At 39.3% G+C, this 26,151-nt stretch overlaps 1 protein-coding gene and 1 pseudogene across 3 annotated transcripts in view; both read right to left on the reverse strand.

The window, feature by feature from the left end:
• The window catches only part of PMFBP1 (polyamine modulated factor 1 binding protein 1), a 44,924-nt gene extending 19,217 nt beyond the window's left edge, over positions 1-25,707 (reverse strand). For all 3 annotated transcript variants that reach the window (XM_027618954.2, XM_027618953.2, XM_027618955.2), the window contains exons 1-7: positions 25,598-25,707; positions 24,749-24,820; positions 19,687-19,842; positions 10,634-10,876; positions 7,427-7,648; positions 1,893-2,063; positions 534-644 (exon numbers count right to left, since the gene is read on the reverse strand). In XM_027618954.2, the coding sequence (XP_027474755.1) occupies positions 534-644; positions 1,893-2,063; positions 7,427-7,648; positions 10,634-10,876; positions 19,687-19,842; positions 24,749-24,799 (954 nt within the window). In that variant the 5' untranslated portion in view covers positions 24,800-24,820; positions 25,598-25,707. The remainder of the gene's footprint in view (positions 1-533; positions 645-1,892; positions 2,064-7,426; positions 7,649-10,633; positions 10,877-19,686; positions 19,843-24,748; positions 24,821-25,597) is intronic.
• Positions 16,940-17,621, reverse strand: LOC113936226 (annotated as a pseudogene).
• Positions 25,708-26,151: the final 444 nt, after the last annotated feature.

Here is a 26,151-nt window from a genome sequence, read left to right on the forward strand (position 1 = left end):
TTGGTTCAACTCCAACTAGAAACTAGAAAGCTGGATGGTCCTTTTGAACCCAGCAAGCCAACCAGAGTCTGTCTTGTTTGGGCATACTGTTGAGAGGGGGTTAAGAAGCAGGTGCAATTCCAAAATTCGGCTTTAAAACGGAATATTGCCAGACATATTCCTTGGGACTTGGCATACATTACATACAGTATCCTTGTAGCAGGGCCAATCAAGGTCACACAAATATAAAAATATTATGTAAAGGGGCGCCTGGGTGGCTCAGTCGTTAAGCGTCTGCCTTCGGCTCAGGTCATGATCCCGGGGTCTTGGGATTGAGCCCTGCATCGGGCTCCTTGCTCAGCGGGAAGCCTGCTTCTCCCTCTCCCATCTCCCTGCTTGTGTTCCCTCTCTTACTGTGTATCTCTCTGTCAAATGAATAAATAAAATCTTTAAAAAAATATATTATGTAAAAATAAAAAATAAGTGAGAAAACCCAGAATCAAACCCAACTCAACTCAACCCCCCCAGGCACAAATAAGCAAAAGTTCTCCCACCTTTTTAATGTCTTCACAATCTTCTGAGGAACTAGGAGGATGTCTGTGGGTGGCTGTATAGGAAGCAAAGTCCGCTTGTAATTTTATCAAAGCCTCTTCACGCTCTAGAACCTGCAAATGAGTGTAGGTCAGTTATGCTGAATGATCAATGTAATGTGATTATTACTAGTACTGTTTTGGCAGGGTGTTCCTTTTTTCAGCCTAAGTTTGTTGTAATATTATGTAATTCATCACATACTTCCTGTGGGCTTGCAACAGAGAAAGAATTAGGTTCTCAATCTTATATCAAAGTTCAGTAAGGCATAGACAGTGGTTTGTCTGGAGTCTGCCAGTAGCCACATTTTGGACTCCTTCCTGAACCTCTGTGTCATCCAGTTTATGAAGCAGAAGGTTCTTTAAAAGCTGTGATGGAAAGACATCTAATCTATCAGAGGACGGGATTCCAAGTTCAAGAATTAAAGAAGGAAGTTCTTTATGGAGTACGTGGATATGTATGAACTTTAAAAAAAAATTAAAAATCATGAAATTTTTGTTCTTGGTTGAAAATAATTCAAACAAAAACCCAAGCATCAAAAATAAGTGAAATCTCTCCAATTACTCTCCACTCTCATTTCTACTAGGGGGCAGGGCACTATAGGCAATTTACAGTAGGTACTTCTATACTATAATCAGAGACTTTAAAAACAAAAGTGGAATTGAACTATACATAGGATTTTGCAACCTTTTCTCAACAATATATCACAAAGATCCTTCCATTTAGTTCTTAGAGTCTGCTTAATCCTTTTTCATGGCTGCATATTATTCTACAATATGGTATTTCTTTTTTTATTTCTTTTTTTCTTTTTTAATTTTAATTTTTATTTTTTTTAAAGATTTTATTTATTTATTTGAGAGAGAGAGAATGAGAGATAGAGAGCACGAGAGGGAGGAGGGTCAGAGGGAGAAGCAGACTCCCTGCTGAGCAGGGAGCCCGATGTGGGACTCGATCCCGGGACTCCAGGATCATGACCTGAGCCGAAGGCAGTCGCTTAACCGACTGAGCCACCCAGGCGCCCGGTATTTCTTTTTTTTTATTATGGATATTTCTTTAAACATTTTTAAAAAATCTCTTCAACCATTTCCTTATTGATGAGCACTTAGGTTGTTGTGAGAGATTTTAAGTCTCTTTAGAATCTCAAACTTAGTGTGGGTTGGGGCATGCAAATAGGGAGAATATGAACAAAAGGTGGGGGTAAGTATATATAAGACATTTGAGGAATCTTGCTGACAGAAATTACTTTAGGTGAATCTTTTCCCCTCCTTTCTTTCCTCATGGCTTTATTTTTGGTCTCTCAGAAAAATATTCTAGAAGTCACTTACCAAAGCATTACTGCAGGCTAGTTTATTTCGAAGTTCCTGGATTAGATCATCCTGTTCAGAGACCTTTTGCCAGACTTCAGACAGTCGTTTCAGGGTCTCCTGATGCTCTTGAATCATGCAGGAAGACGTGTATATACGTACCTTTGAATGATCACCCTTGTTCTCAGGCTCCTGGGATATTTGGAAATAATGAGTTGGTTTTGTTCATACTATTTGAGTTAACTTCAGAATGCCATGCACATGGAAAATCTCTTAGGTCTATATTCTGAAAGTTCATGTTCACATATATGAATCATATCTTTCTTAATAAAAGAAAAAATTAACAAGTGCATACGCATGGTAAAAAGTTCAAACAGTTCACAAGAGAACATACTGAAAAGTTAGTTTTCCTCCATCTTGAGCCTCCATGACGCAAGTCCTCTCCTCTGTGACAGTCTATGTTACCAATTTTGGGGGGTATCCTTCCAGGGATATTTTATGCATCTTTGTATATGCATATATACATGTGTATGTGCCCCCTTATTTTTTCCCCTACACAAATGGAAGTCTTCTAAAACGGTATTCTAACATTATGTTTTCACTTGAAAATTTATTTAGGATAATTTCCATATTGTTACTCGTATATTTATCTGACCTTTCTTTTAAAATTAATTTCAAATTGTACAAGTAATACATATATATGTATGTTATCTTTCTAAAACATTATAACACTGTAGGCAAGTCTAAATTTCTCTTTGACTATACTACCTCTAATCCTATACTTGCTGTGTTCTCCAGAGATGACAATTTGTCATATAGATAAAGTTCTAGAACTTCATCTATACACTTACATACATATAAAGGAATCTGTAGAATACAGATAATACTATGTTGTCCTTTTAAAATATAGAAATAGATTTTTTTCACTCAAAAAGATATCTTAGAAATTTATCCAGGTTAGTACATGTACTTTTAGCTCTTTTAAATTGCTTATAATTGTGTTTATCCAGTCTCCTATTGATGGGAATATAGATTGTTTCCAAGTTTTTTTCTAAAATGAAGCTGAAATGAATATTTTTGCATATAAGTCTTTGAGTACTTATTCTGCTATATGTATGGATTAAATTCATGAAGTAGGACTGATAAGACATCTTTAAAATTTTGATAGATATTACACAATTATCCTTCAAGAAATTATACCATTTGGCACTCCCATCAGCATGAGTATGCCTGTTTTCCTAGAACCATTTAAAAAAATGTCTTTCTCTAGGTCATCTGAAATCATGAATGAAGGTTACTACATGCACATGGGTCTGCAGTAACAATGAAGTGAACTGATTTAGATAGCCAGAAAAGAGCAAAGAGTTCCAGTTTGGAGAGTAGATCTTTCCCCATTAAACTTGTTTCCCTAACTGGGCTTTTTCAGGCACAGTTAGAAATAGTTTATGAAAAACTAATGATGTATTGTATGGTGACTAACATAACATAATAAAATTAAATTAAAAAAAAAGAAATAGTTTATGTTCACTGAGCATGAAAGCTACCCATGAGCAAGCTGCAGAAGGGTCAGTGAGAAATCTAAAACTGACCATAAATAATATTCTTATAAATAAGTTAGTGTGTAAGTGGGCAAAGGAATGGAAAACAATAGAAAAGTTAAGGAACAGGAAGATGATATCTACAGGTCCAATGTCTTAATACTACAGGATGAAAAATAGAAATTAAAAGTAATAGAAGAAAAATTCCCTGGATTGAAGAAATCATAATCTTCAGATTAAAAGGGTCAGATAAATGTTGAGAGGCTTAATGAAAAATAAACTAAGAAACCTTGAGTCTAAAATCCTCTAGGAATCAAAGAGATAAAACTGATGACTTACAAAAAATGAGAAACACCAAAATCTAACAATTTCTCTTTAATACTGGATGGTACAAAACAATGCAGCAATAACTTTAAAGACTTAAAGGAAGGTGTTTCTGAAAGTTTGTATACCCAGCAAAACTAGCAATTAGGAATGAAGACAATCTTGTTCAGACATGTGAATACTGAGAAATCTAACCACTCATCATTGTTTCTGAAAGAATTAACAAGTCCAAGAATTTAGAAGAGGTGGAGTATACCGCTTAAGTAATGATTAAAAGTTGGTTTTATTTGTAATCTTAAAGAAATGCATATTTTATATGTTATATAAACAGTTCCAGAGATTAAAAGAGAAATAAAAACCTTTCAACTCATTTATATTTGGGTAGCATAATCCAGACACCAATATGAGATGAGAGAACAAGAATTTGAGTGATCAAACTAATCTCATTTCTGAAAATAGATACAAAAAATAAAACTTTAAGAAGTTTAGTATAGCATTTATTGTAATATAATGATATATTGTTATTACTAAAATAAAGCAAAATAATAAATAAAATAAAATAATAATATACCATGATCAAGTAAGGTTTATTTCAGGAACATAGAGATTGTCCAATAAACGAAAATCTATTAATGCAATTCACTTCATTAAAGAAAAAAAACTCCATGATAACCTTGATAGCTGCTAACAAAAACACCTGATAAAGTTCAACATTCATTCCTGACAAAAATTCTCGATAAACTACATATAGACAGTCACACCTTCAACTTGAAAGAGAATATTAACAGCCAAGAATAAACATTATACTTAATAGTGAAATACTAGAAACATTTCCTTTAAAATGAGAAGCAAGGCAAGGGTGTTATAATTCTACATTGTTCTGGGGGGTCCTGGTCAATGCAGTAAGATGGAAAATAAGTTGTATTAATGTTGAAAAGGAAAGCAATTTAGAAATACCAAGCAGTCCACTGAAAATCCGGTCAGAGAGTTTAATAAGGTGACAGAACATCCTATACATCAGTAATAGTTAATAAAATTAAATGTATAAAAGATCTCATTTACAAAATCAATAACAACTGTAATATATCTAGGAATAAACTTAGCAAGACATATGTAAAATCTATAAAGAAAAGTATAAAATCTTATTGAAGGGTGCATAAGAAAACTTAAATAAAAGTAGAAGCATGCTATGTTCCATAGAATATGCTAATTTCCCCCAAATTAATATATAATTTGAAAGTAAGTGAGCATAAATCTCAATTTTACCAAGAGAAGATGTACAAAAATGGTCAAGAAATATTTGGAAGTCAAGAACAGGGAAGGAGGACCTGCTCTGAAGGAGCTATCAAAACATATCAGTTAAAGTCACTATAAAACTGTGATCTTGGCGCAAAAACTGGCAAATAGATCAGAAGAAGAGAGTTCAGAAAGAGCCATGTGTACGCAAGGATCAGCATATATACTGAGCTGGCGATTCAAATCAGTGGGGAAAGTGTTCAACAAATAGAGCTGGGACAGCTGGAGACCCCTTTTGTAATTATGTGTATCTACAGCTATATATCTACATATATATGTAGGTTACATATCTATCATCTATCTGTCTATCTATCTATCTATCATCTATCTATCTAATCTATCCATCCATATCAATTCCAGATGGACTAAAGATAAAAACAGAAATAGAAAAATATAAAAGTGCTAAAAAAATGAGGTAAACTTTTATAATATTGGGGGTAGAAAAGGCCTTCCTAAGCAAGAAATAAAACCTATGGGTGCCTGGGTGGCTCAGTTGGTTGGGTGTCTGACTCTTGATTTTTGGCTTGGGTCATGATCTTGGGGTCGTGAGATCAAGCCATTGGGCTCTGTGCTCGGTGGGGAGTCTGTCTGGAATTCTCTCCCTCTCCCATTGCCCCTCTCCTGCTCTCTCTCTCAAATACATAAATAAATCTTAAAAAAAAAAGAGAAAGAAAACCTAGAATCTATAAAGGAGGACTGAAAGATTCAACTGCATAAAAAGTAAAAAAATTTATGGATGGTAACAAATATCATTAATAAAGTAAAATGAAAAGTTACAAACTGGGAGAAGATATCTGTAACATATGTAGTAAAACATTATTACCTGTAATAAAAAGACTAAATACCCAATAAAAAACAGGTTAAAGATTTAAACAAGAAATTCATCAAAAAGAAATCCACATGACTGATACACTCATGAACAGTGCTCAATACTTTGTTAGTGTGGTGGGCACTGTGATGTTCCCCCTTCAGCAATGAAGGACTTACTCCCCCAGCTGCTGGGAGTGCTGTGCTGAGACAGCCCTCAGCTGTCAGCCTTTTCTGGGGATTGCCTGGGCTGAAGAAAACTGCTTGGCTCCAAGTCATGCCTCTCCCTAGGGGCAGCTCACATTCATAACTGATCAACATGGAGGTAAAAGGCCAGCTCCCTTCTCCTAATTTGGGACCCCTTTGTATGTCCATCCAGCCCCAGAGCTCCCACAAGTTTGGCTGAGGCCTTTGTTGGGGCTGCATCACAGCTCAACTTCTCCCTCCGCTCAACCCTGCTTCCCTCTCCTTCCTTTCACAGGTGTTGATACCAAGGGCTCTCTCTAAAATAATGTACTGCATGCCAATCTGTCTCAGAGTCCGCTTCCTGGCGGAACCCAACTCACAACTGTTAGAATTAAAGGAAATGAAAACTATAATGAGAAAACTTGTTTTTTTTCCCCCTGCATCAGTTTAGCACAACTTAAAAAGACCGAAAACATACCATGTGAGTGTGGGGAAGTAAGTTCTCTTAATTATTGTTGGTAAAAGTGTAAACTGGTAGAATCTTTCTGGCATTCAATTTAGAAGTATCTTTTAACATTAAAAGTAAGCATATTCCTTGACCCAGCGTTCCCACTTCAGGAAATTATCCCATAGGAATAAGGATGTCCATTACAGCTTGTTTGTAATAGACAAAATAGGTCAGTAGATGGTATAGTCATACCATAGAATACAAGGTAGTTACTAAAAGAAATTGTCAAGATATACATTTAAAAAGCAAGGTGTAGAACCACATTTATAAAATGACCCATTTATGTAAAAAGAAAACCCTAACCATTTATATATGTAACTGTATAATAGAAGACTGAGGAAGATTCCCAACAGATTATTCAAGTAATTACCTAAGGGGAGGAGAATAGGGTAGGCAGACTTTCACATTTAATCTTTGTGATTCTGTCTAGGGAGCTACATTGTTGTATTACTTGTGTAATTAAAAAAAGCAATTAAAAGAAAAAGAAAGATTCAGGCATTTTGACTCTGCTTTGTTATCTTTCATGGGTTTCACTTCCTGTTAGATCCTGAAGTCATGGTTTGCACGAGCCCTGTGACTGAGAAGAGCCCCCCAGCCAGACACCCATGAGAACGTGGAAGATTTGAGAGCTCATTTGGTATTTTGATTTTTGCCTTATTTGAAGTGCTGGCACTTTATATTAATTAAGGAGCCTCAAAATTCCTAAGTAGGAATCAAAGGAGATGTGAAGGCTGAAAATTGAAAGCTGAGGGCTACAAAATTCAAGGGAAGGAATGACATCTGGTTTGAAGGTTTGGGTTTCCCTCCGAGAAAGCAGGGACTGTTACCCGGGGACCACCTGGAAGCATGCCCACTTGCTGGAGCTCCTGGGCTGAGTGGCCAGGTGTGAGTCCTACCTGACTGACGATCCCGCTGAGCTCCCCTTCCAACATCTTCACTTGGCACTCCAGTAACTCAATGTTGCTTAGGGAAGTCTGGTATTTATCCCTGTAGAGGCTTAAGCTCCTTTCTAGGGAGATGATCTTGTCCCCAGCCAAAGCAAGTTGCTCTTGTGCCAAATGGAGCTTCTTCCCTGTGTTCTCATTATGATTTCCCATTTCTTCCTCATAGAGAATCACCTGTTGGTGTAGGAATGAAACCACACTGAACTCATGGAAGCATCTCTATGAGGAAAGGTATGGCTATAAGGACCCCATGCAGAGGATTTTGTCTTCACCAGAAACCCAGATGTACCTAATAAGCCCAGCACAGATTTAAAAGCTATGATACATAATATCAGAATGTTAATGATTAGGAATTGAAGCAAAAAGATTTTCATATTTGGATGGTAAGCTTCTTAAAGGCAGGGACCATTATCTATTTTGCATTCTGTCTGGCAAGTAGTAAAAAGTCAATAAGGACTTGTTAGTTGATTAATGGGAATGAGTCTGTATAGCTCCATTTTTTTTTTAAGGGCTTGAAATGCCAGTATTCTTTCCTTTCTAGGTATTCTCTAGAGATCTAATTTAGAAAATGTGGAGCCCCTCCTGCACACAGCAAAGTTCCTGAGAGATTGAGGGGGGAACAGCTTCAAGTTCCTCTGGGACTTGGACAGTTCTTATTTAGATTGCTTCTTTTCCTAATTGATTAATTGGTCGATCAACTGACAGATAATTATTGAGTGCTCATTAACAATGTCTTGGGTGCTGAGGGGATATATACCTATCAGACATAGGCTGCTCCCTTAAAGAGTTTACAAACTATTACAATTTGGGGAAGATATGATTTATAACTAGCAAATAACTGTATATAGCTGAGTATGCCCAACTGTATGGCTAGAGTTACATGTATTTGAAGGAGTTAAGAGCAGGAGGGTCATCAAGGAAGGTTTCATTTTGGTTCAAGCAGTTCAGTGTAGAATTTGGATAGAACTCGTTCTGTCGGTCTAAGCTAATTATGCTTGCTGCCTGCCATCTGAAGTTCCTCCTAGGAAAAGGTCATTTAGTTTGAGATGTTGATCAGATAAAGGGAAGAGGAAAGGGATATTTTATATTCAAATGTTTATAACAGAAACTATCAGTGACTCGCTCACATTCCAGAGGCACTCACCATTCCTTTGAAGGCTAAACCCATTCCAACCACAAGCATCTTCAACTCTTTGCCTGAGGCATGCTCTGGCCTCAGGAGCTCACTCCAGCAGAGGAGTAAGACAAGGCAGATTACCAGTATGGGGGAGTTAACACCCTCAGGTGCAGCCTTCAACCAATGACTGGGTGGTGAGCTGGGATCACTCTGAGGCATGTTCTACACTTCCTCTCCCAGTTCTCCAGAGGGATTGAATCCCAGGTGCCCATGGCAGTGATTTTAATACTGATTTTCTTTATAGGCCTCCTGTCTTTTTTTTTTTTTGACTCACTTCTCCACTCTCCCTCTGGGATCACCTCTTGAATTAACTACTTTACATTCATCTCCTTGTCTTAGGCTCTGCTGCTGGGAAACCCAAACTTACACAGAAGTTTGATGCTACTGTGCAACAAAGTATTGGGGAAACTTGGCGGAATGCCTAGAGTAATTTTTTCCAATGTTTTCCCAGCTTGAGATCATTTTCAGTGACTGCTAGTTACCAGATCCCACTGCAATTCTCCCCCTTCTCCTTAGTAGTTGAGGCTTGACTTTATTTGGGACAGCAGTGCATGTCACTGAAATACATTTCCTTGGCTTCCTAGGAACTAGCTGTAGTCACGTGACTAACTCTGGCCAATGATACATAAATGAAAGTGTTGTGTGGGGCTTCTAGAAAGTGTCCTTAAAAGAGCAGAGTGTGTCTTTTTTCCCCTCACCTCCTTCCCTGCCCCCATCCTGATTGTTTGGAATAAGGATGTGATGGTTGGAGCTCCAGCAGCCACCTTGGGAGATCTAGAAAATAGAAGTTTGGAGCAGATGGTGGTGGACCCAAAAGATAGGACCCTAGGTACCTGATGACACATGCAGTTCCCGTAACAGTCCTAGACCACCTATCTCCAGCCTTCCTCTATATGTCAGAGAAATAAACTATCCAAAGTCACTATTACCTTGGGGTTTTCTGTTACATGCAGAAAGAATCCCAACTAATTCAGGGTTGCTCTACCCAGGCTGGACTCTTGTTTAGGAACTGGCCGGTTTTAACACAGCCCTGCTTTAGTTTTATTAAACTATGGTTTGTGTTCACAGGCTTTGTCCTCAATTATACTTTGTAGGATAGCCTTTCTCGGTTTCTTTCCCTCCCAATCCTGTTCAGCAAATTCTCATAATATTCCCTTTAAAAAAATTCTACAGTCCTCTAAGTCCTCATAAAGCTCCCGGAATTAGTCCTTAAGCAACAGCACCATCCTAGACAGTCCTTGGAATTTTATCTCTAAAGGCCAAGGGAGAAAATGCCAGGGTCGTCTGTCTGTCTTATTACTTAGAACCCATAGTTTCACCACTGCTAGCACTACCACTGTTCAAACTGGTTTAAATTCTATAGTTTGGTCTTTGGAATTTACTCGGGATTCCACAAAGATGCTCTTTCTGGTTTAAAAATAGTACTATCTTGGGACACGGATGGCAATGAATGTCCAAAATATACCTAAGTCTATTTGATCTAAAACTCCAGCCTGAAAAAAATGACTGATCTCGTACTCTCAAAGATCGACTGAGACTCAATGTCTGGTTATCTTATCAGCTATCCAAGTGCTAGGAATTTTTATATTATCAAAATCTGATTTTTCTAAAAATGCTTCATTTAATGGACTTTATACCTTTTTTTTATAACCCTCAGAGACCTAGAGTCTTTTGCATTTAAATTGCAATGATAATAGGATGGAAATGATGGACCTATATGCATACCACACACACAAAGACACAAACATCACATGTCCCACATATATTGATACTGGAGCTCTCACCCAATTATGCCATTCTCTTTAGTTCCCTCTGTTCGGCTTCAGAAAGATTAAGAATTAAAGAGGGAAAGTTGATAAAACCTGCTCAAGATGTTGAGAAGCTCTCCTCTGTAAGGCCAGTGTCTGCTTTCTAGTAGGTGTGGCCTGATTTCTGTAGGTACATGGGCATATGAGACATTTCCATAGTTAGTCTATCAATACCTCATCTTCTTTCAGTTTGCAGTGATGGTGGAGAAGAACCAGGTCAGAAGTCTGCTTCTCTAGGACAGACTGATACTGCAGGAGGGAACAGTAAGAAGTCTGCAACTCCTCAGTGCGAAACTCCAGTTCTTGCTGAAGAGCTAGCAATTTTTTCTTGAGTTGTTGGAGTTGTCTCAGATGGCACTGTTTACTGGGCTCAAACTCCATCCGTGACTCCTCGAATGCTAATGCTTGTTTCTTATTCTGCAATTGAGATAGAATATATGGGAAAAAAACTTTAGGTTGTCACTAAGTATACATTCATTCTTTGATTTTTTCATTTGTTCAACCATTGACAACCATCTATCCATCCTTTTATCCACAGGGCACTTAGTAAATATGTCACTCTATCTACAATGAAACATCATTTTGGATTTCCATCCTGTAAGGAGGATTTGGAAAGAACAAAAAAATCCTAGTTCTTTCCTACTAGTTAGATCTACCATTCATATTATTTAGGCCAGAAGAAAAAACATACACCTAAAGGACCTAGAAAGTTATATAAAGATACACACAATAATATGAGTTTTTTTTTTTTTTTTTTTGTCTTCACAATTAAAGATAACCCAACTGATCTAGAACACAATGGATTTCTGGTCAGAGTTCTTGGACTAAACTTGATTTACACTTAGATAAAAGGATAAACTCTTGGGTGTGCTCTTGGGGAAACAGCTTTCTGGGGGGTTGGGAAATGGCAGGCAGAGATTATTCAGGCATATCTGGGCACTGACTCTGTTGTCTCCTCCTGAAGGAAGATGTGACCTTGTAGATGCTGAATGTGTGTGTGTGTGTGTGTGTGTGTGTGAGAGAGAGAGAGAGAGAGAGAGAGAGAGAGAGAGAGAGAGAAGAGAGAGATCTCTTCCTGCCAATCCACAATCAACTTGAAATGCTGCTAGACCCATCCTACATTTTCATTCATTCATTCAATAAACATATGTTGAGAACCTACTTTGTATCAGGTATGCTGCTGGTAGGATACATCCCTGAGTGAGGTCTTTGCACTGAAGTTTCTATATTTTCTTGCCTAACATCCCTGATGACATGTGAAAGAGAGGTGGATGAAGAGGGGTGGCCCATGGGCATTCCTTAATTCCCCTCTCTGCTTATTATCCTCTTACTTATTCTTTAAAATCCTGTCCAATTTTTGCTCTCCTTCCTGTTTTCCCTGCAAAGCCATCTTTGCACCAATACTACATTTATTGGCATGTCTTTAATATGGCAATTCATATTCTGCTTTGCGTTGCAGTGACCTCTGTGTGTCTTATCTTCTAATTAGATTATAAACCCCTGGAGGTCAGGGGCCATGTCCACCTCTATAGGATCTAGACTAAAGGTTTATACACAGTTAGGTATCAAAGGAAAGTAGGAACTTAAATAGAGAATAGGTAATCTCACTGGCTCCCCAAAATTTGAGCTTGTGGCCTTGGCCTCATTAACAGTACTTTCAAACTTTCTAAAAATTAACTTTTTTTTACAGTTTTATTGAGGTATACTTTGTATATCATAAAATTTAACCACTGTTAAGTATATAGTTCAATGATTTGTAGAAAATTTATGGAGTTGTGCAACCATTATTAGAATCCGGTTTTACAACATTTCCATCGCCTCAAAAAAATTCCCTCTCGCCCATTTGTCACTCTTGTTCCTACCCCAGCTCCAGGCAACCACTAATCTGCTTTCTGCCTCTATGGGTTTGCCCTTTCCAGACATTTCATATAAATGAAATTGTATAATACGTCATCTTTAGTGTCTGGCTTCTTTAACTTAGCATAATGTTTTAAGGTTCATCCAAGCTATAGCAAGAATCAGTATTTTGTTCTTTTTTATTGCTGAATAGTTTGAATATACCATATTTTGTTTATCTGTTCACCAGTTGATGGACATTTGGATTGTTTCAGTTTTTGGCTATCATGAATATTGCTGCTATGAGCATTAACATAGTAGCCATTTATGGATGTGATATTTTCCTTTAATTAATTTGTTTAGCAAACATCACGGTGCACCTACTGTGTGTCAGGTACTGTAGTAGGTAATGGGGATATAGAAGTGTATAAAACAGACAGAATCCCTGTCTTCATGCAGTTTGCATCTATGGGGATGTGGGAGGCAGCAAGTTAAATAAGTAAATTATGTAGTGTATTAAAAGGAAAAAGCGCTATGGAGGAGAGTAAAGCAGGGGAGGGAGACGAGGAATGCTTGCATGGAGGCAGCTGTAATATTGATTTAAGTATTTTCATGGAGTTTGCAGACACAGAAGACACTCTCTACAGCAGGAACACTCCAGGGAGAGATAATAGCAAGTGCTAGGGCCTGGAGTGCCCAGTGGTGTCTGAGGAACCACTTTGTTCTGGCTGGAGCACAGAGAGTAAGGGGGAGAGTGGTACCAGATGAGGTGAGAAAGGAAAGGGAGGTGAGCTCCTTTAGGGCCATGTAGGCCATTCTAAAGACCTTAACTTTCCCTTTCAGTGGGATAAAAGGACACTGGAGGTTACTGAACAGACAAGTGAAATGATGTCCTTTAGCTCTTACAAAGGACACGCTGGCTGTTCTACTGAAAATCAACTATAGGTGGGCAAAGATGAAAGCAGAGAGACCAGCAAGGAGGCTGCTGCAAGAATCCAGGCAAGAAGGGATGGGGGCATGGACCAAGTTGGAAGTTGGGAGAAATGGCTGGATCATGGATATATTTTAAAAGTAGATCTCATGGGATAGGCGGCTTTGTTAGATGTGGGATCGTGGGAAATGATGGTCATCCAAGGCAGGATGACTCCAAGGTTTTGGTCTGAGTAACTGAAGATAGAATTTTAATTAGAGTAATTCTGTGAGAGCTGGGACTGCAAAGAGGGAAAATCTTCTCTAGTGAGAGTGAGGGGGGGTGGCTCAGGTAAGATAAGGGAGGCTCAGCCCAGCTCCAAACCAGAAAGACAACAGCTGATTGTGTCAGCTCATTCTCAATGAGAAGACTTAAAATGGACCACTATGGTCATCAGCAAGAAATCCTAGGCAAAGACAAGCTGAACTCTTGGCCTGAATATCTGATGTATGTGGCTGGAGGGAGGTTAATGATATTTCTTTCTTAAGCCAAACAGTGCTGAATTTTGTATTTACTCTGTGCAGCTATAATTGCCAACATTTATATTAAATGTTTTTAGTTAAGTGTTCTCATTCTTTTCAAGGTAAGAATGTTGCTATTCTCACAACTCATCCATGAAGGGACTTGGGAGTGGCATATGTGTGGGTGTTCATGCACACATACAGGTATAGGGGGATGTTCTCAACAGCCCAAGAGTTCTGACTATACAGGTAAGCTGGGAGGTGGGAAGCTACTAGGAAAAAGACATGGTCAAGAATGAATACCTAATGTGGTTAGAACTAAAGCAAAGGAGTGAACATCGTGGGGTAGGGTTAATTCAGAGGACTTATTTTAGTGAAGCAGAATCCTTATCAAATTGTGCCCAAATTCTGTTTTTCTTGGCTTTGTTGAAGTTGACTTGATCTCTGACAATTTAACTAATTGACTCAGTTGAAAACTAACTGTGGTCTATTTTTCATTCTTTCTTAGCTTCACCTTATTTTCATGTCCCTGTTTTCTCTTCATTATACAAAAGAATGAAAGAAGCGCCGTTTTTTGTTTTGTTTTGTTTTTTTGTTTTTAAGCCAAACCCTTTCTTTAGGGCTTCCCCTTCTAGTATGTGGTACATCATCTATTCTTAGGTGTGTTCATAATCGTTCTTTGGCTTAAAAGATACATGCCTTTTCCTGTGTGTATAAAGCTTAGCAACCTGTCAGTGATACTGGTGAACTGTTAGTAACTTCTCTTCCCCAGAGGTCATGTTGAATGTTTTGGGTTTAATTCTGGTTTGAAGTAACATGATAGACAAATCAGATGATGTGAGCTCATCCAAATCTTCCAGTACAGGGCAAACATAGCGCCTGACCAAATTTGTCTGGTTACAAATATCCAAGAACTGCTCATATATGCAGAGAAACTTGAGTTTCCTTGGATGAGACTTTTAAACATTTGTACACTATAGGCACCTATGGGTTTAGAGGAATCAAGTTTCAAAGTCTTGGAGAAATGCCTAGACTTATTTGAGACCTATTAAATTTCTACTTATTTATCCTTAAGTATTCAAAAGATTATTTTTCTTAATTCTAAATGAATAGAAAACGACATGCTATGGATTAAGCCTACATTTCACTCATATATGTGCCAGAGAGCAGTGTGATAAAGGCATCAATATATTTCCTATTTACTTCTTTGTCTTTCTTTTTTAAAGTTTTCTTTCTAGTGAAGACAGACATTTTATTAGATTCTGCTTTGGCCTTTAAACTGAGATTTGGAGAAAATGAGAAAGTTGGAAGTATTCTTCCAGAAGTGAGATTAGTTCTTAGAGTGACCATCCACAGTTGGACATGATTCTGGAGGTTGTGTGGTCCACCATGTTTCTCAGATAGATTTCTATCCACGCCTCAGCTCTCTCAAAAAATGGAGAGCACTGGCCACCAGTAGGAACCTGTTCCCATATTTAGTCAATTTTTCAGCCCTACTTATGGTCAAAGAGATTATAGCTATTGCTCTTTCCTTGCCTATGTGGCTACTTGATCACAGAAGGAAATTAATTGGCCTGGCATGATTTGCCTTTTGAGAAATCACTTTGGTTTCTACCCAATACTTTGTGCTTTTCAAGTTGATGCTAATTGATTGATGTTAAGTTCTATATTTTCCCTGATATTGAAGTTAAGCTGACAGGTCTATAATTACCAGGATTGTCCTTTTTCCCTTTTTAAAAAGATGAGCACTTCATTTACCTTTTTTCAGTCTACAGGGACTTTCTTTATCCTCTTGAGTTCTCAAAAATAATCGCTAGCAGCTATGTAATAACACCTGACAATTCCTTAAGTACTCTTCAAAGTATGTCGTCAGGTCCTGCTGATTTGCCTAAAGCCGGCTTTTCAAAATACTTTTTAACCATTTTATTCCCTATTCTAGTTTGCACTAACTCTCTTCTGTTTCAGGTTGGCATTGCTCTGGTAACTGGATCCCTACTGATTTTCCTCTTCATTTAAGAACTGAAAGTCTCATTTTTCCCCATTGTCACGAACTTCTTTCCCTATCTTTGAGGTGTTAAGTGAGATATTTTCCCTGTAACCCTGGTTTAGCCTTTTATCACTAGATAGGTCTATCAGTTACTTTTTATATCCTCTACAAAGTACATTTCTTGTTTTGGTAGAGTGTAGAACTGGGTGTTAAGTGACATGCATTTCTTTTGGTTACATCTTCATGGCATAGACATTTTTCTTGTCTGTGATCTCTGCTTACCAGAGAGTCCCTTTAAAGAAAAAAAGAAACCCCTTATTTTGGAATAATTTTAGATTTACAGAAAAATTGCAGTAGTATATAGAGTTTCCATACGCTCTTCACCCATCTTTCCCTAAGATTAACATTTTACATAATCGTGGTACATTTGTCCCACTAGGAAATTAACATTGGTAGGTTGCTATTACCTAACCTACATCTTCATTTGGATTTTATCAGTTTTTCCATTAATGTTTGTTTTTTTTTCTGTTCTAGGATCCAATCCCAGATCCCACATTGCATTTAGCAGTTCCACTTAAAATTTTATTTTCATTCCCAATGACTCAAAGTGATATTTCTGTGTCATAATTTCCATCAAGGATGTATTAACCCATACTTGACTAGTTACTTTTATCTTCAGAACTCACACTTCTTTACATAATTTTATGCTAAGAATAGTGTCCTTCATCTACTTCAAAGATGAGTTTGACAATCTGGGCTCTACTAAATATCAGGGCCTTCTCCCCATGCCACCATCAGGGCCAAAAGGGTCTGGGTAACTGCTCAGAGAGACCCTTCTTTTTCTAATTTGATCATCCTTTTATTATGATAGTGCTGCTGTTCTTTTCTCCTTTCACTTTAGTAGAGGTACTCTTTTGGTTCCTGAGCAGGGTCAGGACTACAGTGGGGCAAGTGAGGTGCAAATTTTAAGGAGGAATTCTGTCTCAGGGTGGGGCAAGCGCAGGGCGGGCACATGAGGACTGAGTACCCTGTAAATGTTGCACCCTAGTGCCTCATTTGCTTTGCTCTCGTCCTATCTCTGTTCCTGGGTTTTGGAGCATAACATATTCTTTCTTTTTTTCTTTTTTTAGCCTAAATGCTATTTATTGAAAAGAGCAGAGAAGAGAGAGTACATGCCCCCTAGGGACAGGATGGAATAAAACAAGCAGAGCAAGTCCACCTCCTGCTCAGCGTATTCTCTTGTTTCCCCACTGGGCTATCTTATTGTTGACGGTCATCTTCAGGAAGCAGTCAGACTGCATGTAGGTAGCGATCTTCTCCAAAGCCTCAAAACAGCACATGAAAGCCTTCAGATTTGGAAATTCATCCAGGTACTTGGGCTCAAACATACGGTTCTGATCTAAGACATCATAGGTGAGGAAATCCACAAAGGTGAGCTTTTTCCCTGCAAACCATGAGGATTTCCCCAGGAATAAGGAGAACTGTTTCAGTTGTCCAGGTAACTGTTCCAAGTACCGAGGCTTCAGTTTGTCAAGGTCAGGGCTATAGCACAGTGGTATCAGCTGTGTGCGGAAATCCATTATTTTGTTCTCCATGATGTCCACTCGAATCTGTTCTTCTTCAGTCTCGCCACACATATTGTGCTTGTGAGCGATATAGCGCAGGATAGCATTGCTCTGGGTGATCTTGTTCTTACCATCCATGAGGTAGGGCAGGTTAGGGAAGTCTAGGTCGAGCTAGAATTTCACACCCAGCCATTGGCTTCTATCATAGTTGGGAACTTCCCCGCACGTGTACTGTTTCTCCTTATAAGGATGTATTGGTGAACTCTAGGAGCATGCGGATGGTGTGCGCCAGCCTGCGAATATCCCAGTAACCCAGAACCATGGTTGACTTGGACAATGACATGGTGATGTTGCTTCCGTGCCTTCCAGGACTCAGAGCATAACATATTCTTGATTTACAAGGTTACCCACCCCCCGCCTGCCATCCCTGTACTTACACATAATATCTGATGTAGTATTTTAGTTTTCTCTCCTAACTGTAGTTCTGAACTATGACCTCTGGCTCATTTCTCCAGATCCTTGTTAGATATTAGTCAAAAATTTCAGAAAGTCTCAGGTTTCCCCTCTGTTCCCATATTACATTTCCTTGTAGAGGGAAGATTTTGCAGGGATTTTCTGAGCGGGTGAGTGTAAGTCTACATCTAACTGTATATTTGTATGCGTAGTCTGCAATTTAAATTCTGCACTAAGTGCTAGGAAAAAAAGAGCCTGTTTTAAAGCTTATTTCAAGCTGTTAGACCATCTTCTAGGCAATTAGAATAATAAAATGTGATTTAATACCTTTCTTCCTCCAAGTTGCTAGGTACATTTATAAGCTACATGGCTTTCCCTGACTGGGGGAATAAATAAACTTGGACAGCAATGGTGAAAATACCCTAAATGTTAATATTTAGAAAGAAATAAATTATGATAATATTCTTCCTGAGATCCATTGAGGAAAACCAAGGGATTTTTCCATGTTTGTGACCTCCTGGTGAAATGACAGTAACACTCAGTAAGATAAGGTAGAATTGCTTTGTTGGTAGCATTTTTAGGGCATTGCAGAAAACCAATCTGTGGTTTCTATAGGGAGGTGTAAGTCCTGGAAGAACTCTAACAGACACAATTAAGAGAGACCAGATCCTTGACCACAAATGTGGAACATAGTGGAGTCTTACACAGCAGCTGAGGCTAACTTGGGGGTCTGGCGACAGGTCTGTGCAACCGGTTCCTGCTTCATATTTGCCAAGGTCTCAAGTCCCAAAAAGGAAATGAAGACTGCAAGTAAGGCATTCTTGCCAACGCCAAGTTTTGAGAGAGCTATGGGGAAGATATTTCCCAGCTGGCTCCCCTGCTTATGGGGATACATTTAGAGACTGGTTTAAAGACATTAGCACTAGAGTTTCCACAGAGAGAAAACCTCAGGCTGAAATGAAATTGCCTCAGCTGATGAACTGCCTATCCTACAGGTAAGTATTAGTTCAAAAAAGATGATCGTGCCAGGAGAGGATGATCAATGCCATTGTTTATACATGCGCAGGACAAGGGTCACTGAGTGTCTTGGCTGGCACACCTCTGGATAGGTGATGGAGTGTCAAGCAGGAGTTTATGTGGGAAGTGATCTCAGGAAACTCAGGTAGGCTGGTGGAGAAATGAGACAAGGAAAGGAAGGGAGCTGCAGAAAGGCATGTTATCAAGCTAGTTCCCACAGTGGGCATCTGGTGCAGGATCCTGTTGAGGAATGCCATGATAGAGCAAAGGGCATGCCTGCAGGGTTCTCTGGCTGAGGAGCAAGAGTGAGAGGTTATATAACCACCTCACCATCAGTCGTTGGTAGAGGGCTGCTTTTGGGGGCATTAGCCATTTCCCATTTGAGCTTGTCCAGTGATTGGGTTCCTGCATCCAGAAGGAAAGCTTGTAGGCAGAGAGCTGCCAACAGGGCAACAAAGATCACCTGCTGCACTGATGAGCAGTGACAACTCTGAGCAAGTGGGACAGTTGTTATTTTCATGGTTGACTTAGAAGTTTGTCTAAAATCCATTAGGAGATGCTACTCTCCTTGTATAACTATGATTTGGTCTTTTCAGGGCAATGGGCCTCAGGTGCTGCAAATCCAGGTGTGAAAGGCCAGATAAGGAAAAGACAGGGCCACAAATGTAGATGACCTTGGAGACAGCTAAATGGAAAATTCCTGAGGGCAGGGATGACGGGTTTTCGTGTGTGTGTGTGCGTGTGTGTGCGTGTGTGTGTGTGTGTGTGTGTGTGTGTGTGTGTGTTATAGGGTCCGTGTGTTTAATTCTCTCTCATTGCCTGCTCAATAAATGCTCTTGAATGACTAGTGGAAGAATTTTCTATTACTGTTCCTCCCCAAGGGAACAGAGGTGGAAGTTGAAGGAGCAGAGGTGGGTAGCAGCTGCTGAATCCCTTACGTGGTTGCCGCTCATCATCGCCTCCTCCACGCAGAGCTGATTCTCCTGCAAGGTCTTCCCCTGTCTCTTGCAGACATCGTGCAGATTTCTGATGTCAGCTTGCAGGCTCAAGAGCTTGTTGTTCAGGCTGCTCACTTCTCTGTCTCTCTCCCCCGCCTAGGCAGTCAGAAAAACAAAAGCATCAATTATAAACTATCAAGAAAGTGCTTACTTTCGTTCACTTAACTGGTTGACAGAGACTTAAATTTGCTGGAAATTTGTCCATCAACTCTTAGCTGTTATTACTCATCCAGTATAACATTTACACAGTATCCATTTGCGAGGTGTCTGAGTGCTCTGCATTATTCAGACAATTACTTATTTACATTAATTAATCTTCACCCACCGCTGTGGGTACATCGCAGACATTTCCCCTGTTTTCCAAGAGGAAGTCAGTACCTAGAATAATTCCAGGCACCTAGCGGACTGTCTATAAATATTAATGGCTCTGCCACTGATGAAATGAACATAGTGAAATGTCAAATGAACTTGTCAGGACTATAGTGAATCAGTGATGGAGCTGATGCGGGTTCTGAAGTGTCTTAACTTTCTCTTCTATTCACTAAACCAAAAGACTTCCCTTACCTGTAAACCTAGTGTTTTTCTGTGGAGATGTACACCAAGGAGAATAAAAATAAAACCCCTGGGCTGATTGCATAAAATAATCTGCCTTTGATTACAAGTGAAAAAGATTAGCTAATTACCCCTAGGTCAGAATGGAAATTAATGATCGAGATCAAAATAGAGAGTGTGGAGCATAGCAACTTGGGTGGGGTTGGAGGTGGAGGCTGTGGTAAGAAAGTGGGTGCCCCGTCACACTAGGATGCCACCTTCCACTCCCAGTGTTGTGGGTGGCAACGGTATGAAAAGACATTGTGAACCTGTCCGATGGTTTAATCCCATCACTGTGCAGATTCTTCATAACACTCAAGAGGACAGGTCCTACCACCACTGAGTTTTAGATGCTGGAACTGAGGCTGCTGTTTGTATGGTAGATGCTTGCCTTATGTTAGATTATTCAGAGCAGGCTCTTTGGTGGGGATTCCCGACACCTATTAAAGAAGCACTCCTGAGAGAAGTCAACAAGGAAGTGGAGGAAGCAGGACAGGAAAGAGGGCGAAACCAACGGAGGGCATGATTTCAGACAAAGTCCTGCAGGCAGTAGCTTCAGCCTGATCCCACAGGGAACTCTGGCATATAAGTTATACCTCAGAGTTTGTCTTGATTAGTTGCAAAAGCTGGGCTGTCAGACTCATTATCAGTCAGTCAGTAGCTAAGGGCTGCCCCGTGGGATATAAGCTCCCAAGGGACTTCCAGCTCTCTGCTCCTATGAGCAAAGTGACCCCAATAGCCCAAGGACAATTCTTCTAAGAGAGTTTCAGGTGCAAAAGCACACAGAAGACACGGGTGCACAGAAATGTGAAAGTAATCCAAACGACAATGCCCAAGGTCCTATAGCTGGTTAGCAGCAGAATGAGGAGAGTTCTGCTCTCCTGACCATGTAGCCAGTGATCTGCCACCATACCCCACTGATTGCTTTGGCTTCTTAAATATATGAGCTACATAACCCTCATTCCCAGGGGAGCTGGAGACCTGATATGGACATCGTAAATCAAGCCTTACTGGACAGGTCAGTTTAAGAGACCTCTGCACAAGGCCGAGGGGGGCCAGAGGATAACCACGAGAATCAGACACTGCAATGTCAGAGTATTCGGAATTCAGAAGGTTTCCCAGAAGTGCTGCTGTCTCAGCTGATTTATTTCTTCATTTCCATTTAGTACCTGGATTTTTTTTTTTTTTTTTACCACTTTACAGTTTAATTAGGTTAACGGCATGGCTCTGTCATTAAAAGGATTTCATTATCTCAAAACTCTCTCTCTTTCTCTCTTGCTCCCATCCCTTGTTCCTCACTTTCAGAAAAATAACAGTGGATGTCAACTGCCCCAAGCATGTAATTACCATTACTACAATTTCCCAGGGACTCTCTTAAGAAAATGTGTGTAGAGCAGCTAAAAAAGAAAAATGGTGTATGGACACTGTTTTCTAACTAGAAAACAAAATCCTTGACCCGACAAGAAGCAGCAATTTGATTCTAGTGCTTTAAATTCCTGTTCTCATTGCTGCCACACTGGGAATAGGGACTAGAGGCTCTCTGAGGATTGGGACCCTAGGGATCTTCTCCTCTCTCACCACAGGACTTTTTCTTTGGCATCTAGGAGCAGATTAGGTGACAATACAATGCCTGCTCCATGGAAGTGTCAAATGTTCTATCCTCTTGCCTTAATACTGAATATATGCATCTTAAAGTGAGGACCATGTCACCAGATTGTTCCATAGGGAGGCTGGCACACTGTGGACTCATTAACAAAGTAGCAATGATATACAACTTGAGCCTCCCCAACTTAAAAGCTAAATGCCCTCTTTCTGTCAGGCCAATAAAAAACCCTTTTCCCTCTAGTTTTAGATGTCTTCTGAGCAGAAGCCTGCTTGGTCCCATCCTAATGCACCAAAAGGACTTCAGAATTGGATATTTAATGTAGATGATCTCATCTAATTTGGACATTAGCATTGACTCAGAGTCTCTGAGGCAATTGCTTCATTCAGAAAACAAGAGGCTTGGAATAAATAATTCTTTCTTTGAGGATTCTGTAAACCAGTTGAATAACAAATGTGTTTTGTTGGATGTCAAATGAAATTTGCTTTTGAAATCAAAACCTAACCATTCACTCCAAAAGTCCAAATCATACAGGGGTTTTTATTCATCAGAACAGGCGTGAAAATGGTGAAAATGCCGGGAGAGCAATGAGGTGACTCCCATGCACAACAAAGTATTTTTTACCGTAGGTAGTTGTAAGAAGAGGATGTGCTCACCTCAGAACTCCAGAAAGGCAAGTGTTTCTGAGGTTCCAGTAAACCTAATTTCTTGCTAATATCTTGCACAGAGGTCACTGTACACTATTTCTAATCCTGTCTACTTTATGAAGGCTAAATTCCAGGCAGATGCCTTTTGAGTATCAATATGCGGCAGGAATTGATTTAATCTGACATTTCATCAATCAAAGCTCTGTAACCAGTACTGGGGCATGAGAGGAGCTGAGAGTCATAATGCTGACCCCGAGGCACCATCTGATCCTGTCCTAGATCTGAAGTCATTAACGATGGCTGAAATCACAAGCCTCTGCTGCTAGGTGAGTTTTCACTTATGTAAGCCATGAACTTAGATACCCCAGTTTTGCTTATGTGAGGTTGGGACCTGGTCACTGGTTGAAGGCATGTGACATCAGCAGCAGCTACCAACTTCAGGCAAAATGGTGAGTTCTGGTACTGCAGTTGCAATCACGATAGTTATTGGAAAATAGATTGTTTACTGAAGCAAATTTTCTGTACTGATCTGATGGGTCTTTTTCAAAGAGGATGTCTTCTTGAACATACATTTCCAAAGATAGAAATTTTGCTCTAGACTTTAAAGTATTGACAGATAGTCTCGTGCTTCTTCTTGGAAAAAGCTGATGTTAAACCGAGGCTTGTGATTCAGAAGCACTCTCAGAAGTCAAGAGCGTTACAAAGATTTAAGATGGCAGCAGTCCATCAAGGATTTGGCACTTGAACAAGAAAGCTTGGGTGGTGGTTTCCAGAGTAATTTTGGAGTCAACCAACATCACCATAAAGATCATCATCTTTGGGATATTATCTTTTTTTATCTGAGGATAAAGACAAATCTTTAACAAACAATGGAAAACCACTTTTAACCACCACTACCGTTCGGCATGTTTCAATTTCTTGGGAGAAGTATGTTTTAAAAAGCATAAAAGCTTAAAAATTATTATTGCTTCAGGAATTTCTACATTTTACTTGTGTAACAAGAGTTTATAGTTAGTTATCTACAGTAATTTCAAGCACTGTTATCAATATTACTAACTTGATTCCTGAGTTTACTTTTCCATTGATAGAAACATTGCAGTTTTTGATTACTTATAATGGGAATTAATGGACACTTATACAAGGTTTTGCCTGTGAGCAAAAATGTTGGAACCAATTTTGTTCATCTAGTGAAGAATGAGTATATTTTATTGTGTTCTAAATTCTTAAAAATTGGCACACTGCATAAATATATAGTTTAGGATACACATGGCATATGGCAGTGGTCAGCCACATATGGAATATGGGCTGATTTTTATTGGCACTTGGGCAGTTGCTACATACTTTTCTCCATCATATCTTTGGGAGAAATTATTTTGTAGAAAGTAAGCTCCACAAGAACATGGATCTTTCTCTGTTTTGTTCATTGTTTTATCCTCAGCCTCTAGAACAATGCCTGGCACATCAAAAGTGGTCCAAAGAGACCAACTGAATTAAGAAATGCCCTTCTAGAAAATCCATACCAGATCCTTGTTCCCTGCAGAACATGCAGCAAATCCTGTACAGCTCCCTCCAGTAATCCAGCAGGAAAGAAGCGAAAACACCTCTTTTAGAAAGTGTTCAGCTCTTGATAGGAGGTCTGTTAAAAGCATATGTCATGTGGGACAATCCTATACTAACCTAAACATCCCCCTTAAATGCTTTCTGGAACAAGTCAGGGAATAGGTAAACACAGTTTGACCAAAATATTAGACTAATTAGAACACTTCATTTCCATATCATTCTAGATTAAGAGACAATGTTGGCAACAATAGTTACTAACCTTTAATTGCTTCCTATGTCCCAAGAACTAGTGTTTTACATGTGGTATCTTACTTAATCCTCATGGCAAACCTTTGAAATGGGTGTTAATTATTCATATTTTCTAGGTAAGGGAAAGGAAGCTCAGAGAGGGTAAGTAACATGCCCAGTATTATACTGCTATTAGATGTGGACCTCGACCCACCTAGCTCAAGTCTGGCTCTTAAACACTATGGTCTGCTGCCCATGTCTCTTGTGATATGCTGGGATGCTGATTACTAGAATTTCGAATCATGAAACTTGAAAAGAAGTTCATTGTAACACAGGTTCAACTCTATGTGTGTAGGAGAGTTAGGAGTCTTACCTCATCTTTCATTTCCTTGGCACCTCTCAAGTCTCCTTTGAGCTTTAGCATTTTCTGAGCTTTGTTATAAACCTGCAAAAGTCCAAGAATTTAATATGGTAAAAGTAGAAATGAGTCTAGCCCTTTAAAGATTTTCCCATCTGGATGCGTGCTCTAAGCAGAGACCTTGGAAAAATTTCCCAAACTGTTAGCAATACTTACTTGTCTGTCCATCTTCATTTTCAAAAGTGTGTTAACACCTTCACCAGACAGACAGAACCAAGGGTTTACATGTTTTCCCAAAAAGCAGCAATTGGTGGACCAAATCATTTCTGAATTCACAGTTTCTTGGAAAGCAAAAGTTCTGAGATGATCTTATTTTCTATTCTAAGTATTCAATGTCTCAAATATAGTTAACATTATGCACTATGAACCAGACAGAATGTGTACAACTCACCTTCTTTCTCAGGATAACCCTGGGAAGTAGATATTATTATTTTCCTTGTTTTACAGAGGAGGAAACTGAAGTCCAGAGAGGCTACGTGACTTACCCAAGGTCACACAGGCTCTCTTACTACTTCTTGAGAAGCTGCCATTAATTTATAACTGTTACTTTGGAAATACCTGATGATGTGGTTTTTTTCAAAGCATCAGTTTACTCTAATGTGGTGCTTGTAAAGTTATGAAACTTGTAGAGTGCTGAGAATTATCTGTATAAAAAGTCTCAAGGAAAACCAAAGTTTTTTGCGCATGTATGTGTGTAAGTATAGGATGATGATTTTCAGGTCATAATGCACTGACTTATTAAAATAATCTAATTTATTATGTTTTTCACTCTGCGACTAGAGAAAATTTCCGCCAGGCACTTACCTGCAGAATAGTTCCAAGAATGAGAAGCTATCAAAATACTCATTCTTTGTAATGAACCACATCCTCCACCCCTAATGTAAGCCAAGAGGAAGAAAGAATGCTGGCGAGACATGGAATTTGGAATGTTTTGTGGGGTTGTGTTCTGATGTGCTGCATTGTTTACCCTCTTTAGTCTTTGTGCACAGAGATGCATCATGGGAATGGGGATTTAGCTCGGGCTTCCTCGATTGGGAGAGGCCAGGTGATGTTGCAGTGACAAACAATCTCCAAATCTCAGTGACTTAAAACCATGAAAGTTTATTTCTCACTGTGCTACAGGTCCTTTATGAGTCAGCTGGGGCTGCTCTTCATTGTCCTCAGCTGGTAGAACCTCCTCTGGTTAAGTTGCCTGTTACCATGGCAGCAGAGAGGGAACGCATGGGTTCTTAAAGTGGAAGTGACACACTTCACTTCTGCTCACATTTCATTGGCCAAAACAAGTCACACGGCTATGCCTGACTTCTTCCTTTATGCCTTAAAGGAAATATTGGTGAATGTCACCACACTGGGTGTCT

The sequence above is a fragment of the Zalophus californianus genome, chromosome 17 (genome assembly GCF_009762305.2).
Source record: "Zalophus californianus isolate mZalCal1 chromosome 17, mZalCal1.pri.v2, whole genome shotgun sequence".
Taxonomy (NCBI): domain Eukaryota; kingdom Metazoa; phylum Chordata; class Mammalia; order Carnivora; family Otariidae; genus Zalophus; species Zalophus californianus.